General features: G+C 44.5%; 1 protein-coding gene across 1 annotated transcript in view; it reads right to left on the reverse strand.

The window, feature by feature from the left end:
- Positions 1 to 211: 211 nt before the first annotated feature.
- Positions 212 to 16,300, reverse strand: part of LOC124776760 (nose resistant to fluoxetine protein 6-like) — a 381,483-nt gene continuing 365,394 nt past the window's right edge. The window contains exons 12-13 of the mRNA XM_047251897.1: positions 13,440 to 13,582; positions 212 to 1,845 (exon numbers count right to left, since the gene is read on the reverse strand). Of these exons, the coding sequence (XP_047107853.1) occupies positions 1,729 to 1,845; positions 13,440 to 13,582 (260 nt within the window). The 3' untranslated portion in view covers positions 212 to 1,728. The remainder of the gene's footprint in view (positions 1,846 to 13,439; positions 13,583 to 16,300) is intronic.

Genomic DNA, 16,300 nt, shown 5'->3' on the forward strand with positions numbered 1-16,300 from the left:
TTTAGTTTTCGAACTGATCTAGTTCTTTGTATTTTTATTGGACATTGATTGACTCTTCAGCTGATGAAAGGGAATAGTATGATGGGCACATGAGTCAGATAGCTATTCTACATAGCGGTCTCCCCTTTCAGAATCTGTTATGACCCCGAGGGAGTTCTGTCTGCCCCCAAACCCCTCCCTCCCCACCCCCATCCCGCCCCCCTTCCGCCAAACCACCCGACCACACATTTTTGTTCAGATTTAATCTTATTTTTGCGCGAAGGATCTTGTGAATTCTCCAATCGACACTTCGCGGCCAACATGGTTCATACAACAGCTTTCTTCTGGGGCATTTTACGACTTCTTGTGGTCATAGACTTTCTTTGTGATGTGATTATACGTATGTCCGGTGACAAATAGTTCACAAATTTTAGTTTGTGAGTTTTCACAACTTCTCTACTACGGTCAAATGCATCATTTGATTTAATAATATATTAGACATATGTCAAGCAATGCAGACCATGCTCGCCTGATAGGACGACAGTTCAACAGCATCTCACATATCTGTGGAGTTCCTTGGTAGATGCTAGTACTACGATGAACGTCCATACGTTCATTTCGACAGGTACTATCATTGCGCTTTATCACAGGTAGACTGGAAGAAGAGGGAAGGGGAGGGTGGAGTCTGGTCGTTTTGTTTCCTTCGTGGGCACTTCTCTCACACTCTTCCTGGCCAATGCAAGTTAGTTAATTACCTTTAGTGACCACGAATAATGACTAGTTTCGTATAAAAATAAAGTAGAGGTATTCTTACTGAACCGACATGGTGACGTAAGTAACCAGAAAAATATAATAACTAAAACACTACATTCTGTAGTGTAGTCTTTTAAATCTCAAGAACTTGTGCGTTACGATAATAATTACAGAAGTTCACACAAGATCAATGTGCTCTGTTCGTGCGTCTGTGTATATTCCGGAACGCTCGACCCCAGAGCTGTGGAGTCGATGAACAGTGGTGCTCTCCACCGCAGGGTGCTAAAACGGCATCCCTTCTGTTATCGCTCTGCTCTCAACACTATGTAAAGCACGCCCCTTGCTGTAGAAAGGTGTGGAGTACGTCACCAGTCGACTGACCGGGGACACTGTCAAAAAGACGTTTTATTTGTTTTTACTTCCTTGTAGCAAAGATCGAAAAATAGTGTTAGTTACGTCGTATCAGTCTCAGAAACGAAATTGCAGGAGGAGATATTGCATCACTCACCTGCTAACGACATAGATGCTGTGAAACAAATTACTAGGGTTGAAAACGGACCATTGGCACAAATACAAAATGTCGATAGGCAGAGACAAAGTAATAATGAGTTAAAATTCAGATAAAAATTACTTCCCTCTCCGCTCTTCAAATCCACAATTCGAGCTAGTTACGTCTTTTCTTTTGAAGTGTTAACTGTGAAGTGACGAGATGAGAAATATATCTCGTATCGTTAAAGCTCTAAAGTTCCCTCATTTCTTTATTAGGATTCTCAAATCGCAAATAAGTGTGCAACTATAGTTGCAGCTCGCGAAGGATATCCAACATTTAACAGACTTTCCGCCAGATACGAGTACGTTGAGTGTTAGTATGATAGAGATGCTTCGCATAAAGAACAGTCTTCGTTGCATACGATTTGAGATGTGTTTTGCATTTGTAGGCACACTTGCTACAGATTGTTGTACTTTGCCACCCTCCTTGTACGTCTGCCTTTCCGTTCACTTTGTCCCTTGGAGCAACACCTTCATAACGCCACGGAAGGGCGCTTCCACCAGCACGGACAGCACCATGGCCGCCGGATACGTGATGCAGTAGTCCGCTATCACCAGCCACACCTGCAACAGACGTGCCAAGGTCGCGTTAGGCAACAGTCTCACACATGTTTCTATATGGGCTTTGGCTATCCAGCTACTTATCCAGTTACATAATCACTACACACGCCAATCCGCTACACTATCTGATCAAAGATATCCATCTGATGAAAGATATCCGTACAACCATATGCGTGAGTAATGCAGAATTGACCACTAGACGACACGGGAGGCGGAACCGCCAGTATAAAAGGAAATGGGGAATAGTGAGTTGTCAGCAGGCAAGCAGTAACAGCATAGCGGGTCGGTCAGGAGAGATCAGTGTGTCCGAACATGGGCTAGACATTGGATGTCGCCTAAGTAACAAATGCAACAGGGAGATTTAAACCCTTCGAAAGATGTCCAATTCGACTGTTGGCAATGAGAGTAGGAGGAAAATCTAAGAAAGAACCACAGCTAAACCAAGACCAAGCAGATCTCTTGTACGGACCGACAGGGACTGTTGAACAATGCGAAAAGTCATCAGCGGAAGGAATTACTCGTCAGTTGCAAAGTGCTAACGGCAGTCCATGGCTGTGCATAGGAAGTTAAAATGTGGGAGCGTGCGATGGGACAGCAGCTCCTCGTAAGTCGCACACATTTCTGTAGTGAATGCTGAGCGAAGTTTAAGGCGGTGTAAAGAACGGCACCACCGGACAGTGGATGACTGAAAAGAATGATCTGAAGTGATGCATCACACACTACCTCCTGTAGCAATTCGGTAGGAGTGTTTGTATCTGGGTAACGCTTACAGAGCTTTCCGTTCCATACGTTCGGTACGGAGGAGATGGTGCTACGATATGGGAATGTTTTTCCTGTAGGACTGTAGTCCCCTTCTTGTATTTAAGAAAAAGTAAATGCTGAAGGACAAAATGGCTCTGAGCACTATGGGACTTAACTGCTGAGGTCATCAGTCGCCTAGAACTTAGAACTACTTAAACCTAGCTAACCTAAGGACATCACACACATCCATGCCCGAGGCAGGATTCGAACCTGCGACCGTAGCGGTCGTGCGGTTCCAGACTGTAACGCCTAGAACCGCCCGGCCACTACGGCCGGCGCTGAAGGACACTAGCAATTTTTACAGCCTTGTGTATTACGTATAATAGAGGCACAGTTCGGAGATGCGACTTTACTGCTCTGTGTTTAATGAGACGAAGGGACAAATTTACGGATCTGAATAAAGCTCGGCTCATAAATGTGCTAAGGACGAGCCGTACGCTGTCTTCTTTACGCTTTGTTGCTATATGAGTAAAATATTTTATTAAAAGGTGATCCTGCGGTCAAATAATTGAGGGCAGACAAGTTACGCGAATTATAAATTAATGCACGTAGACAAACAGGAAAGGATTTGTGATAAACATAGACAATAACAGATGGTTAATCTAGATAAGTCCAAGCAGTTTTGCACGTAAATAAAATTAATTATTGAAATATATCACAGGCTTAGAATTATCTAGTGTGACGGAATCCCCACTAAGATCAAGGCGCGACATGCACCCAATACGTAAGTTTCTTCACCTGCCTTCTTCGATGCCCGTAACTGAGATACAATAAGCGATCAGAAGTCTCTCTACATAAATTCAATCGCACCGCTCTGCCGTATTCTCCAATGGCAGACAACTAGAGTCTCTTCATCTCGATCGATGTTCGAACCGTTCCCTCTTCTCTTCGTCCATCCTGCTCCCTAGAGCACCTCTTCCACCAAAAACATCCTCCTACGCAATGAAACTTCAGCCTATAAAGCTCGAGCAGCTCCCAACCAAGGTACGTACTGGTACGTCATGACGTGTCTGTAAACACCAGTTGTTAGCATTTTTAATTATACAGGGTTATTACAAATGGTTGAAGCGATTTCACAGCTCTACAATAACTTTATTATTTGAGATATTTTCACAATGCTTTGCACACACATACAAAAACTCAAAAAGTTTTTTTAGGCATTCACAAATGTTCGATATGTGCCCCTTTAGTGATTCGGCAGACATCAAGCCGATAATCAAGTTCCTCCCACACTCGGTGCAGCATGTCCCCATCAATGAGTTCGAAAGCATCGTTGATGCGAGCTCGCAGTTCTGGCACGTTTCTTGGTAGAGGAGGTTTAAACACTGAATCTTTCACATAACCCCACAGAAAGAAATCGCATGGTGTTAAGTCGGGAGAGCGTGGAGGCCATGACATGAATTGCTGATCATGATCTCCTGTTTAAGAAATGCCAAACATCATGATGGAAGTGCGGTGGAGCACCATCCTGTTGAAAGATGAAGTCGGCGCTGTCGGTCTCCAGTTGTGGCATGAGCCAATTTTCCAGCATGTCCAGATACACGTGTCCTGTAACGTTTTTTTTGCAGAAGAAAAAGGGGCCGTAAACTTTAAACCATGAGATTGCACAAAACACGTTAACTTTTGGTGAATTGCAAATTTGCTGCACGAATGCGTGAGGATTCTCTACCGCCCAGATTCACACATAGTGTCTGTTCACTTCACCATTAAGAAAAAATGTTGCTTCATCACTGAAAACAAGTTTCGCACTGAACGCAGCCTCTTCCATGAGCTGTTGCAACCGCGCCGAAAATTCAAAGCGTTTGACTTTGTCATTGGGTGTCAGGGCTTGTAGCAATTGTGAACTGTAAGGCTTCTGCTTTAGCCTTTTCCGTAAGATTTTCCAAACCGTCGGCTGTGGTACGTTTAGCTCCCTGCTTGCTTTATTCGTCGACTTCCACGGGCTACGCGTGAAACTTGCCCGCACGCGTTCAACCGTTTCTTCGCTCACTGCAGGCCGACCCGTTGATTTCCCCTTACAGAGGCATCCGGAAGCTTTAAACTGCGTGTACCATCGCCGAATGGAGTTAGCAGTTGGTGGATCTTTGTTGAACTTCGTCCTGAAGTGTCGTTGCACTGTTATGACTGACTGATGTGAGTGCATTTCAAGCACGACATACGCTTTCTCGGCTCCTGTCGCCATTTTGTCTCACTGCGCTCTCGAGCGCTCTGGCGGCAGAAACCTGAAGTGCGGCTTCAGCCGAACAAAACTTTGAGTTTTTCTACGTATCTGTAGTGTGTCGTGGCCATATGTCAATGAATGGAGCTACAGTGAATTTATGAAATCGCTTCAATCAACAAAAGTAATAGGTCCTTGTAGTAACTCCTGTTGACCAGTCTCATTTGGAGTAATTGAAAATGTATCCACTGTCTTGTACACTGGAAGTCTGCTCCTCCTCATGTATCTTCTATGGCGGTACGGCATGGCTGTGTGCTTCGTGCGGCTGCCTCGAGTCGAATGAACATGCTGCTGCCTCAGAACAGGATGTACTTCCTGCCCCCCACCCGTGCGCACAGCGCCAGCGCGCCTTATCAGTGTTGCGCAATCTTGATTTTCCAGCAACACGAGCCTAGTAATACTAGGGCCCGTGTTGCCCGGCAGCCTCGCGCAGCGGCTAAGTCCCTCTTAAGGTCACCCGCCTAACACAGTGGCATACAAAGAGTTACAGTATATCATATTAACATTGGCATATTTGTGCTTCTAGCACACCTCTATTCATATTATGAGTAATGATCATAGATCAGTAAATTTATACACTATTAACTAAATACTGCTCCATTTTATCAGTGTAATTGTGGAAAACGATCTGGTTCGACACCCTTTGACATATAAACTTAATTCTGCAGGATATTTAACAACAATGTAAAATCGGTTGCTTAATAAGAGGATGGCTACTGTGCAATCTCATTACCTTCCATATGGCTCACGGTGTATTATAAAATTATTTATCACTCAGTAAGTAAAAATTTATCGTGGAATGACATCATGCTCCAAAGGTTCTCACATGGGGAGAGACCAGGAGACCTTGCTGGCCAAGGTAGAATTGTCGCAACAACGAAAACAAGCATTAGGTACTCTCGCTGTGTACGGTTGCGCACTATCTTGCTGAAGTAAATCCAGGAAGCCTTGCCATGAAGGGCAACGAAACGGGGAGTAGAATATCGTTGAGGTACCGCTGTGCTTTGAGGGCTTTCAACTGTCAAATGAAATGGCAGCGCAGGCCATCATTCCTCGTTATCGGGCCGCATGGCTGTCGACAGTCACATTTGTCAAACTTCCTGGCAGATTAAAACTGTGTGCCGGACGGAGACTCGAACTCAGGACCTTTTCGCGGGCAAGTGCTCTACCATCTGGGCTAACCAAGCACGACTCACGCCCCGTCCTCAAAGCTTTAGTTCTGCCAGTACCTCGTCTCCTACCTTCCAAACTTCACAGAAGCTCTCCTGCGAACCTTCCAGGAGTGCTAGTTCTGCAAGATTCGCACGAGAGCTTCTGTGAAATTTGGAAGGTAGGAGACGAGGTACTGGCAGAACTAAAGCTGTGAGGACGGGGCGTGAATCGTGCTTGGGTAGCTCAGATGGTAAGGCACTTGCTGCGAACGGCAAAGGTACCGAGTTAGAGTCTTGGTCCGGCACACAGTTTTAATCTGCCAGGAAGTTTCATATCAGGGCACACTCCGCTGCAGCGTGAAAATCTCATTCTAGTCACATTGGTATTCCACCGATGTCCGGGGCGTATCCAGACTCGTCTTAGGCCTGTAATTTCATTGACTGGAGTAGAATTGTCTTCATTGATGTATCGCGCTTTGAATTGAGCCCAATGACCAGCGAAGATGTGCCTGAAAACGCCCCAGACTGGTAGGATATCAATCGACTGCCTCCCGACACGTGCGCCGACAGTCAGAAATGAATCTCTATAGCGGCATTTCTTTTCAGAGAATGATTTCTTTGGTTGTCATCCACGGCACCCTTAAAACACGGTGGTACATAGACGATATTCTACGCCTCGTTCTGTTGCCCTGCATGGCAAGCCATCCTGGGCTTATATTTCACCGAGATAACGCCCGCACACAGCAAGAGTTTCAGCTACCTGGCCCCGTGCCTATCTCGCCACCAAGGTCGCCTGATCTCTCCACAAATGAGAACTTTGAGCATTATGAGCAGGGCCATCCAACCACCTTGCAATTTTGACGATCTAATGCGTCAGTTGGATAGAATTTGGAACGATATCTCCCTGTAGGACGTCCAACAACGCTATCAACCACTGCCAAGTCGAATAACTGCTTGCATAAGGGCCAGAGGTGGACGAACGCGCTATTCAATTTGTGAAACTCTCTCTCTTGAATAAGTAATCTATTTTTTCTGAAATGGTAACCATTTAATTTGCCATTATATAAACATCGCATTTACTGATTTTCGTCTCATTTGGATAGTTCCTCCTTGGTGTGTAGATTTTTTCTTCTTTCTTTTCCATCTCGTAGAGTGTATTTGCACCAAGCTGTGAGCCAATGCGAATTATTGTTTATTAGTATTATCAAAGAGCATGACAAATGTGTTAAGCAAGGCACTGCCTATTTGTCATCTATATTATCGGCACTATAAACATCTTGCCACTCGTGTTCCTTGACGAGGTTTAAAAAACTCTCTACTGCCGTAGGATTAACTTTCCTAAATAGTTTGTAATTATATGTGACGTTTGTTTGAGTGTAAAAGTCTCTTATTGTTGAAATTTGTGCATCGTGGTCTGAAAGGGCATTCATCCTTTTACTAACAGAATGCCCATCTAGTAATGAAGAATGAATAAAAATATTGTCTATGGCTGTGCTACTGTTAGGCTGCACCCTCGTTGGAAAAACACAGTCTGCATCAGATCATATGAATTTAGGAGATCTACCAACATCCTTTTTCTTGCACGATCATCTATATCCGAATCCCGCTCCAGCTACTGACGGGGGTCTGGGTGCTGATAAGTCCTCTCCATTTGGCTCGGTCCTCCCACCACTTTTCTTCCTCCACTTGCTGCCAGGTTACACCTCTCCTTTCTACAGATATTCACACTCCTATTTTCCACCGTGTTCTTGGGCGCCCTCTGGGTCTTTTCCCATCCATCTTTAGTTCTTCCATACTTTTGGGGAGTCTCTGCCCATGCATCCTCTTAACATGCCCATTCCATCTTAATCTCTGTCTTTCAATTTCCTCTCTCATACTTTCTTGTTCGAGGTCCTTTCTAATCTCTACATTCCTTACTCTGTCCACTCTTGTTTTTCCCTTAAGTGCTCTGAGAAATTTCATTTCCCCTGCTTTTAGTCTCCTCCAGTCCCTTTCTGTCATTGTCCATGTTTCTCCACCATAGGTGACAATAGGGATGTAATAATTCTTATACATAAGGAGTTTTACTCTTTCTGAAACTTCATTATTCCAAATCAGGTGTTTTATTGTTTGGTAGAAATTGCCTCCCTTCTGCACGATCATATAAAGAATTAATATTGACATCACCACATATAGCTAATTTCTGGTACTTCCTATAAAGTAAATCAAGAACCCTCTCTAGATTGAGCAGAAACGCTCTGAAGTCACAGTTAGGGGACCTATAAACAACAAAAATTAGAAGTTTAATGTCACTAAATTCAACTGTCCCAGCACAACATTCAAATATCTGTTCAGTGCAGTGTCTTGATACGTCTATGGACTCAAACGGAATACTGTTTCTTATGTACATGGCCACTCCCCCACTCCACAAGGAACTTCTTGAAAAACAGCCAGCTAATCTGTATACTGTTTATAGAAGCTTCTGAACTGTCAAATTATTTAAGTGGTGCTCCGATATACCAATAATTTCAGAGTCAATATCTATAAGCAGTTCACTAACTTTATCTCTAATACCTCTTATATTTTGATGAAATATGCTAATTCCTTCGCTACTTGGAAACATGACGTCCTCTGAAGGTGATTCCGTAGTTAGAGGAACTTCCATAAGCAGGTGTACCTATCAGCTGACTTCAATCTAAAAAAGGCGCAGCTCTGAATGGTGCTGGCATTGCAGTCAGTCTTCGAAATGCCGTGAGGGCATTCGCCCTGTTTGCAAAGCGCCTCCCACGCACTGTTCTTTTCAGTTGTGGAATGAGGTCGAAGTCGCGTGGACTGATGCTTGGTGAGTGGGTTGAGTGGGGGAGGATCCATCATGTAGCACGGCCTACCTCACTCTGAACGCTTCTGCAGCTGGTACCGAGCTATCCTCGCAAGCGGTCGCAATCTGTCCCTTGATTTTGGTAGTGTTTGGTGCGAGCTTTGAATGTATTTACTGCGATTACAGTGATGTCACACGTTTGCACGATACATCATAGTTGCCATGACTTATGGAATGACCTTCGTATTGTTCTGGTTAGGATAAATGATATCCAAATGTAATAATTCCTATCATATTTCATCCATAGCCTACCACAGTTTATGCAGCGTAGGGGTATGCGGCGGAAGCACGATGGAGGACAGGTGGTGTAAGTGTGGTGGAAGATGGACGGGTCGAGCTGAGTCTGTGTCATGGCCTCCAAGGTCACCCATCCTGAATCCTCTGGATTTTGCTGTCTGGAGTCATCTCATTAGTGAAGTGGTATAGCCGAAGAACTGGATCATCGAACCGTACAGTCTTGTCAAGATTAACGTGACGATAAGAAGTGTTCGAAATAATTCGTACCTCAATGCAGAAACGAAGGCAAAATTGCATCCAAATGTGAGGACGACACGTGGAACACCTCCTTCACCAGGTATGGGTGTACAGCAAGTTGCGACTTTTAACTCACTACTGGGCCATTCATCCCGGGGTAGAGTATATGCAAGGTTGCATCCAGTCGTACTCAAGCGGTGCAAGCAATTCGAATAAGGCTGCACAGACATGTGTGATGCTGATAGGGAAGGGAGATCTTGCACCACCCGATTTCCATCTTTTCGACAAGATGACAGAACATCTGGTGGAGAAGAGATTTCCTAGTGATGAGCAAGTGCACACAGCGGTCCTTGAATGGTTCCATGACCAAGAGATTTCTAGCATCGAGGAACTGGCTGACTTGTAGAACTTTCCGACAGTAGTTTGAAGAGCTATGGTGATGATACTGGCAAATAGCGTCAGGTATCTGTTTCACTTTGATGTGTAGTGCAGCATTTAATAAAACTTATTTTGCCTGCAATAATAATGGGTACGTTGAATTTCTTACTTTTCTTCTTCGAGGGTTTTTTTTCCCTTCAGTCTTCTGACTGGTTTCACGCGGCCTATTCCTCTCCTGTGCCAACCTCTTCATTTCAGAATAGCACTTGCAACTTACATCCTCAATTATTTGTTGTATGTGTTCCAATCTCTGTTTTCCTCTACAGCGTTACCCTCTATGGTTCCCTCTAGTGCAATGAAAATTATTCCGTGATGTCTTAACAGATGTCCTATCATCCTGTCCTTTTTTCGTCTCAGTGTTCTCCACAAATTCCTTTGCTCGCTGATTCTGCGGAGAACCTCCTCATTCCTTATCTTATCAGTTCATCTAATTTTCAATATTCTTCTGTAGCACCACATCACAGATGATTCGATTAATTTATTTTCCAGTTTTGCCACAGTCCATACCTCACTACCACACAATACTGTGTTCCAGACGTATATTCTTAGAAATTTCTTCCAGAAATTAAAATCTGATTGATACTAGGCGACTTGTCTTGCTCAGGAATGCCCTTTTTGCCAGTACTAGTCTGCTTAGTACGTCCTCCCTGCTCCCTCCTTCATGGGTTTTTTGATCTCTAGATAGCAGAATTCCTTAACTACGTCTGCTTCGTCATCACCTATTCTATGTTAAGATTCCCGCTTTTTTCATTACTGCTACGTCTCATTATCTTCGTCTCTCTTCTATTTACTCTGAATCCACATTCTGTGTTTATTAGACTGTTCATTAGGATCAATTGGTACTTAGACTCAAGAAACACTCTATCAGTACAATTCACGAAATTGCAAATAGTAATGAGCCAAGAGGCAGCAGTAACGGTGCTTGGAAAATTAGGAACATATTATTGGTCCACTGAATCACATTTACTTCCTTGCAGACTTCCAGAAGTCTTCTAGTTAGACCGCTTGCGTAGAGAGCTACACAATGGAAGACGTTGTGTTGTGATGTTCTCTTCATGTGAGCTATGCGGAAATGGGCCTTTTACTCGAGATGCCAAATACCATCAATTAAAAGCACTAAGTGGATGTGGTGGGTAACTAGGCTTACAGTCTACCCGTTATTACGAAGAAAGTATTAAAATTGCCGGTCGTTCAAGAAGATCATGGGTTTGAATTGTGACGACGTCGCGGGAGCAATCGGCATATCTTAGGCAGGCCCAAAGAAATTCTCTACGATCACCTAGAGTAAAACGACACGGAGATTCACTATCTGTGCAATGTGTGCCGATTGTTGTCAGCGGAGTTGTTGGACTCATCAGACTCCAACGTAAGAGATGAAAAAATCTAGGTCCATCCAAGCCACAATAAAACATGACCATTGTCGATATACGTGGGGGGATTTTACGGTATTAAAAGGAAAAGGCTGAAGTTTTAGCTGATGATGTTATATACACCGAGGTGACAAAAGTCATTGGATACCAATATGTACATGGGCAGATGGCGGTAGTACCGCGTACACAAAGAATGAAAGGGCAGTACATCGGCGGAGCTGTCCTTAGTACTTCAGTCATTCACGTGAAACGCTTCAGACGTAATTATGGACGAACGACGGGAATTGACAGACATTGAACGCGAAGTAGTTGGATCTACACGCAAGGGACGTTCCATTTCGGAAACCACTAGGGAATTCAATATTCCGAGATCCACAGTGTCAACAGTGTGCCAAGAATACCAAATTTCACAGTGGCCGACGGCCTTCACGTAACGTCGGTAAGCAGCGGCGTTTAAGTAGAGTTGTCAGTCCCAACAGACAAGCAACACAGCGTGAAATTAGCGCGGAAACCAATATGGGACGTACGACGAACGTATCCGTTAGGAAAGTGCGACGGAATCTGGCTTTCATGGGCTCTGACATCAGACGACAGACGCGAGTGCCTTTCGTAACAGCACGACATCGCTTGCAGCGCCGCTTCTGGGCTCGTGATCATATCGACAGGACTGGAAAACCGTGGCCTGGTCAGATGCCTCCCAATTTCACTTGGTAAGAGCTGATAGTAGGGTTCAAGTGTGGCGGAGACCCCACGAAGCGATGGATCCAAATTGATGAAGAGGCACTGTGCAAGCTGATGGTGGCTCCATAGTGGTGTGGACTGGCTTATGTTCGCCTGTTTGGAGACCATTTGCAGCCATTCACAGACTTCATATTCTCAAACAACGATGGAATTCTTTTAAATGACAATGCGGCATGTCACCGGACCACAGTTGTTCACAGCTGGTTTGAAGAACATTCTTGACAGTTGTGCAAATGATATGGCCACCCAGATCGCCCGATATGACTCTCGTCGAACATTTATAGGACATAATCGAGAGGTGAGTTCATGTACAAAATCTTGCACTGGCAACACTTTCGCAATTATAGACGGCTATAGAGGCTGCAGGATTCATTATTTCTGCAGGTGCCTTCCAACGATTTGCTGAGTCCGTGCCACATCCAGCTGCTGCACTACGCCAGGGAAAAGGAGGTATCTCATGACTATTGTCACCTGAGTGTAATCCATATAAATAAAAATCGTTTGGTGCATGTATCACATATCATCAACGAAGAACGGCTCGACAGATTTGGTTGATTTTTGTCTTTTTTGTGTTCTTAATTATCAGGCCAAGGTTTTTTTGAAAGGTAATTTTCGAAAAATCCATCGGAAAAGTGGAAAATTAAAATCAATTGTAAAACCTAGGAACGGCTCGACCGATTTGGCTTTTTGTGTCCGTAATTGTCGATGGTAGCGCTATCTGTGGAACGAAAAAGAAAAAAAAATGCGTTCAATTTGACAGTTCTGCTGTAACGTGTTTTCAAAACAGAAAAAATCTTTTTGACAGTTAATATGTATATATTAGCATAAATTTTACACCGCCCTCTAATGAACGTTAGGATGGACATAGGCTATACATTTGTGTAATATATATACTGTATATATGTATATGTAATATATAAACGGGAACGTAGTTACCACATATCTAGAAATGGTCTTGACAGATGCAATGTTAAATATTCAGACGGCAATGAACATAGAGGGGGGGAGGAGGATGATGTGGACAGGGAGAGTGGGTTGGTTCAAATGGCTCTGAGCACTATGGGACTTAACAGCTATGGTCATCAGTCCCCTAGAACTTACAACTACTTAAACCTAACTAACCTAAGGACATCACACAACACCCAGTAATCACGAGGCAGAGAAAATCCCTGACTCCGCCGGGAATCGAACCCGGGCGCGGGAAACGAGAACGCTACCGCACGGGAGAGTGGGGAGGAGGTTATGCACAGAGAGATGGGGAGGAAGAGAAGATATCCGGTGAGAGAGGGGGGACGAAGAGACGGACAGAGAGATGGGAAGAAAGGAATTTGGGATGTATACGCATTTCCCATACATTTATAGCAATTACGAAGCATTGCCGGTTTTTCTAGTTAATAAATAAACTTAATGGCGCTCACTGCTTATTGTTTGGAATATACGTTCTTTCAAATCATTCAGGTAATAGACGCTAGTATGCTATCTATTGACATGCTTGCTATAATTCCTGTTTCAGAAAACCATGTAGTTATTCATTTTAAGAAACTTACCCCAGAATATGCGTCAATATGTCGTGGCTGGCGCAGACTGCCCTGGTCGTAGATCTGCGGTATGGTGTGGATCAGGTATGCGGCGAATGAGAGCCGACCGAGGATAACAAATATTTTCGCCGACAGAAAGTTAAGTATAATCTCTGAAACAGAGGAGCAACACTGTCAGTGCAGATATAACGAGACTATTCGCGAAACATGAGACAGTCTGTACGTTTTCACTGCCAAGTCATACTCTTAAGAATCTAAGAAAAATGGAAATGAACTTTATATGGAGAAAAACAACTGAAGCTGACGTATGAATTTTGAGAAAGACGTACCTACAGACGATATGCCTTCTGAAAAAGATTTACTGAGATAATATACATTACTGTAGTGAAAGGATAAAAAAGGTTCTAGATTGGTAAGAAAGGGGATACGTAATCACAGTTAACAGACTATCTGTTAAAGAAGGTACAAGCATATGCCATAGATTCACAGATATGGGAGTGGCGCGAAGACTTCTTAAGTTATTGAATGCAGTACGTTGTCCTCGACGGCGAGTGTTCTGCAGAGACTAGGGTATCGTCAGGAGTGTACCAGGGAAGTGTGATAGAACTCCTGTTGTTGTCTGTATACACAAATGATTTGGCGGACAGGGTGGGCTGCAGTCTGTTGCTGTTTGCTGGTGATGCTGTGTTATACGGTAAGGTGTCGAAGTTGGAGTGACTGTAGGAGGATACAAGACGACTTAGAAAAATTTTCTAATTGGTGTGATGAATGGCAGCTAGCTCTAAATATGGAACAACCAAAGTTAATGCTGATGAGTAGGAGAAATAAATCCGTAATGTTCGAATATAGTGTCTGCTTGACACAGTCACGTCGGTTATATATCTGGGAGTAACGTTGCAAAGACATTTGAAATGGAGAGAGCATATGGGGACTGTTGTAGGAAAATCGCATGGTCGACTTCGGTTTATTGGGAGAATTTTAGGAAAGTGTGGTTCATCTGTAAAGGAGACCGTACACAGGGCCCTGGTGTGACTTATTGCTGAGTACTGCTTCAGTGTTTGGGATCCGTACCAGGTCGGATTAAAGGAAGATATCGAAGTAATTCAGAGGCGGGCTACTAGATCTTTTACCGGTAGGTTAGAACCCGTGGTCTAGGAGTAGGGACCTTGATTAGTAATTGAAACGTATCCCGTCCTCGGTCCAAAACCCGCCACCGCTTGAATTTTGGTTAACAAATAACACTGAGAGCCGAAGACTTCCGGCATAAGATATCACCCTCATTCTGCCAACGGCCTTGTCAAAGAAGGCGGATGAGCGGACAGAGGTTCAGGGCACTCTCTTGTCCTAGGGGTGGGAAACTGCCCCTAAAGGCGGAAGAATCAGCAATGGTCAACAGTATGAGGATGGAGAAGGCAATGGAAACCACTGTATTAAAGATGAATAGCGCGTTTCCACAGGACATGTGGCCTGTAATTTAAAAAAAGTGTCATCATGATCTCTCCATCGGCAAAAGATTCCGGAATAGTCCCCCATTCGGATCTCCGGGAGGGTAATGCCAAAGGGGAGGTGACCATAAGAAAAAGATTGAATAATCATTGTAAGGATAACGTTCTACAAGTCGGCGCGTGGAATGTCAGTACACTGACTGTGGTAGGGAAGCTAGCAAATCTGAAAAGGGAAATGCAAAGGCTCATTCTAGCTATAGTAGGGTCAGTGAACAGAAATGGAAGGAAGACAAGGATTTCTGGTCGGCTGAGTATAGGGTAATGTCAACAGCAGAAGAAAGTGGTATAACGGAAGTAGGATTCGTTATGAATAGAAAGGTAGGGCAAAGAGTGTGTTACAGTGAACACTTCAGTGGTAGGGTTGTTCTTGTTAGAATCGACAGCAAAGCGAAAGACGTCCCCGGAGGCTGATCAGAAAGCCTCCTCGGTGCGTCTGACAAACAGGTTTCAGGTACTGTCTCTGGCTGATCCAGTTGCAGCTGCCTGCCCTGTTTCAGAGGATGATTCTCAGCCTTCAAGGTCCGGGCAATCGCAGAGGGTGGGCTTATTGGTAGTTAGGAGCTCCAATGTTAGGCTCGTAATGGGGCCCCTTAGGGATATGGCGGCTAAGGAGGGGAAGAAATCCAGTGTGCACTCAGTGTGTATTTCGGGTGGAGTCATTCCTGATGTGAAAAGGGTCCTTCCGGATGCCATGAAGAGCACAGGGTGCAGCCAGCTGCAGGCAGTGGCACATGTCGACACTAATGACGTGTGTCGCTTTGGATCTGAGTAAATTCTCTCTGGATTCCAGCGGCTATCTGATTTGATGAAGGCTGCCGGTCTTGATTACGAGATGAAGGCAGAGCTCACCATCTGCAGCACCGTTGACAGAACCGACTGCGGACCTTTGGTGCAGAGCCGGGTGGAGGGTCTGAATCAGAGGCTCAGACGGTTTTGCGACCGTGTTGGCTGCAGATTCCTTGACTTGCGCCATAGGGTGGTGGGGTTTCGGGTTCCGCTGAATAGGTCAGGAGTTCACTACAATCAGCTGGCGGCTACACGGGTAGCAGAGGCTGTGTGGCGTGGACTGGCCGGTTTTTTAGGTTAGAAGGCCTCGGGAATGTACGGGATGGGCTGCAATCTCAAAGGGTGCATGGCAAATACAGGACGTGCTTGGATCAAGGAACAGTCGGAATTGTAGTTGTCAATTGTTGTAGTTGTGCTGCGAAAGTCCCCGAGCTTCAAGCGCTAATAGAAAGCACAGAAGCTGGAATCGTTATAGGTACAGAAAGCTGGCTAAAGCCTGAAATAAGTTCTGCAGAAATTTTTACGAAGTCTCAGACGGTGTTCAGGAAAGATAGATTAGGCAGAATTGGTGGTGGATTT

Source organism: Schistocerca piceifrons, chromosome 2, assembly GCF_021461385.2.
Source record: "Schistocerca piceifrons isolate TAMUIC-IGC-003096 chromosome 2, iqSchPice1.1, whole genome shotgun sequence".
Classification (NCBI taxonomy): domain Eukaryota; kingdom Metazoa; phylum Arthropoda; class Insecta; order Orthoptera; family Acrididae; genus Schistocerca; species Schistocerca piceifrons.